The following is a 2,333-nucleotide window of genomic DNA, read 5'->3' on the forward strand; positions in this document are numbered from 1 at the left end:
CCCTATTAGCTACTGCACCAGGTGCATTTCCCCAAGGGTGTCCTAAAGTTCCTCCTCCAAACTGTAGTACGGAATCATCCCCAAAGATTTCGGTCAGCGCAGGCATATGCCAAACATGAATACCCCCCGAAGCCACGGGTATAACACCTGGCATAGAAACCCAATCTTGAGTGAAGAAAATACCACGACTTCGATCTTTTTCAATAAAATCATTATTATCTTTATGCATGAAGATAATAAATTACCTAGTAGAAAAGATTTAAAAATCATTACAAACCCTCCTTTTTATTTTCTATTGCAATTTTTTGCTTATTATATGATAATTATGATAATTTCTTAACTTTCCATATATAGAAACAGATAGACTATAAATGACATCTCTTATGTCAATGACACCAAAGGGATATTAAATGAATGGAATTGGGATATAGATGGAATATAATGAAATAGAACCACTTTGAGGTTCCCTATGAAATGAGGCATGGAACGGAGCCACTACGAAGAAGTTCCGGGAGTTACGAAGGAAGCTTCGGACTCATATTGTTCATGGGTTGAGAACGGGAGCATCAAAAGAATCAATGGAGCAAGAATAATATGGGCGTATACTAATCTATTAGAAATTTAAAAATAAATAAAAAAAAGAGAAAATAAAATGAAACCAAAGAACCTTTTTCTTTTTTTAGATTTCCCACCACAAGAAGCTATTGCTTGATCCATTAACAGAAAACATGATCCGCGGAGTTCTATTGGAGTTCTATTCTATGATAATTTATTCAGATTTGTAAAAGGGGTTATAGTTAAAGCAGCCAGTTGAAAACCGAAATAACTAGTTATAGTAAGCATGAAAGAGCTAAATTAGATATGTTCCTTTGCTACATATGCTGATAAAGCACTTACCTAAATTAAAATTTTTAGAAAATATGACGGTAAGAAAAAATCAATTGACAGAATCAGTTTAGTTCCAATTGAAAATTAAATTTTGATCATTTCCCTTCTTTTTCAAGAGGATATAATCCGTTTTGGAACGAATGCCTGATACTAATTACCTTTTTCTTCTTTTCATTGGACTCAGTCCAGTAATAGGTTGCTTAATTGCCCATAACATAATATTTCGAAGGAAAAGAAGAAAAAGGTGCCCCACAATCTATCGAAAAATAGAACTTTTACTTTATTTTTCTATTTTAATTCTTTTTTCTTCAGGTCCAACCCGATTCAAAGACGAACAACTTTCATTATCCTTTTAGATTCTATATTCTGTCTTTCCATATCGGAGAGTTCTATACTTCTAACTTCAGTCAAGAAAGACCTTTATTTTGGATGGAATATACAGAAATTTTGATTCTATTCCAAATTGATGCAATAGAAATTCTGATTCATTCAGATCAATTTGGATACTGGGCAAGTGAGACACATATGTACTAATTGTGGTAGTCCATTGCATCTAGTTGCTATATGTCATCTCATTCAAAAGACTGCTAGATTTCCTATGAAATCCCAGTATTTCCAACATCAATATCAATAGGCATATGATCCAGCTCCTAGTACCTATAGTTATGACTGGGGCAATTATTCGACTCAGTACTTTCAAACCCAGATTCCAGAGCAGCATGGATACTTCCAATCTCAAGGCTATCAACCCCAACAGCAGTATGAGAATACACAGCAACAGGCTATTGAGCATCCTCAGTGTTATAATTCAGATTGGATGGATTATAAAAATTTCATGTATGGGGGCGAGAAACAACAATTGATTCAATCTTTTTCAGCATATCAGATGCCACAAGGATTTCAGGATGGTTCTATGTCCACATGGTCACATTCAGTCCAGCAGATCGATCCAGTACCTTGGGGAACATTTCAAGAGAGCACTGAAGAAGTTCATGTCCCTAGTCCATCAGAATTTCAAGATTTGCAGGATGTTATACAGCAAATGCAACAACAACAAGAGACATATATCTAGTCTCAGCAAAGGAATGATGAATCACTACAGAATTGTCAGACATATTTGGATCAAATTGCAGCATTCATCGGTCAACGACAAGCCCAATTATCTAGTGAGGAGATGGATTATAGAGAATATCATAGCCTTGACCCTGGTTCTACTCCTATACAGGACTCCTCTACCTTTTTATGTGATGATGTTGTAGTTGTAGATGATTTTGCTTCTTCTAATATTGTTGCTGCAGATATTGTTGATGCAGGTGTTGTTGGTGATGTTGAGGAGCTAGCTGAGCCTGATTATACATCTATTGATGAAGAAAGTGTAGGGACTTGCATGGTGGAAGCAATGTCCCAAGAATCACCTATTTTTGTTGCACGACCACCTAATAATG

The 2,333-nt window shown here is 35.7% G+C and overlaps 1 protein-coding gene across 1 annotated transcript; it reads left to right on the forward strand.

Annotated features, from left to right (window-relative positions):
* The first annotated feature begins 920 nt into the window (after positions 1–920).
* Positions 921–1,960, forward strand: LOC121999011 (antigen LPMC-61-like). The gene is made up of 3 exons (XM_042553882.1): positions 921–926; positions 1,382–1,402; positions 1,523–1,960. The coding sequence occupies exons 1-3, from the start codon at positions 921–923 to the stop codon at positions 1,958–1,960; spliced, it is 465 nt and encodes a 154-aa protein (XP_042409816.1).
* The last annotated feature ends 373 nt before the right edge of the window (positions 1,961–2,333 follow it).

This window comes from Zingiber officinale, chromosome 1A (genome assembly GCF_018446385.1).
Source record: "Zingiber officinale cultivar Zhangliang chromosome 1A, Zo_v1.1, whole genome shotgun sequence".
Classification (NCBI taxonomy): Eukaryota; Viridiplantae; Streptophyta; class Magnoliopsida; order Zingiberales; family Zingiberaceae; genus Zingiber; species Zingiber officinale.

Coding starts and splice junctions, on each gene's coding strand:
- LOC121999011 (XM_042553882.1), top strand. Junction 1,403..1,522: donor TCAATTTGGATACTGGGCAA/GTGAGACACATA, acceptor CAATATCAATAG/GCATATGATCCAGCTCCTAG.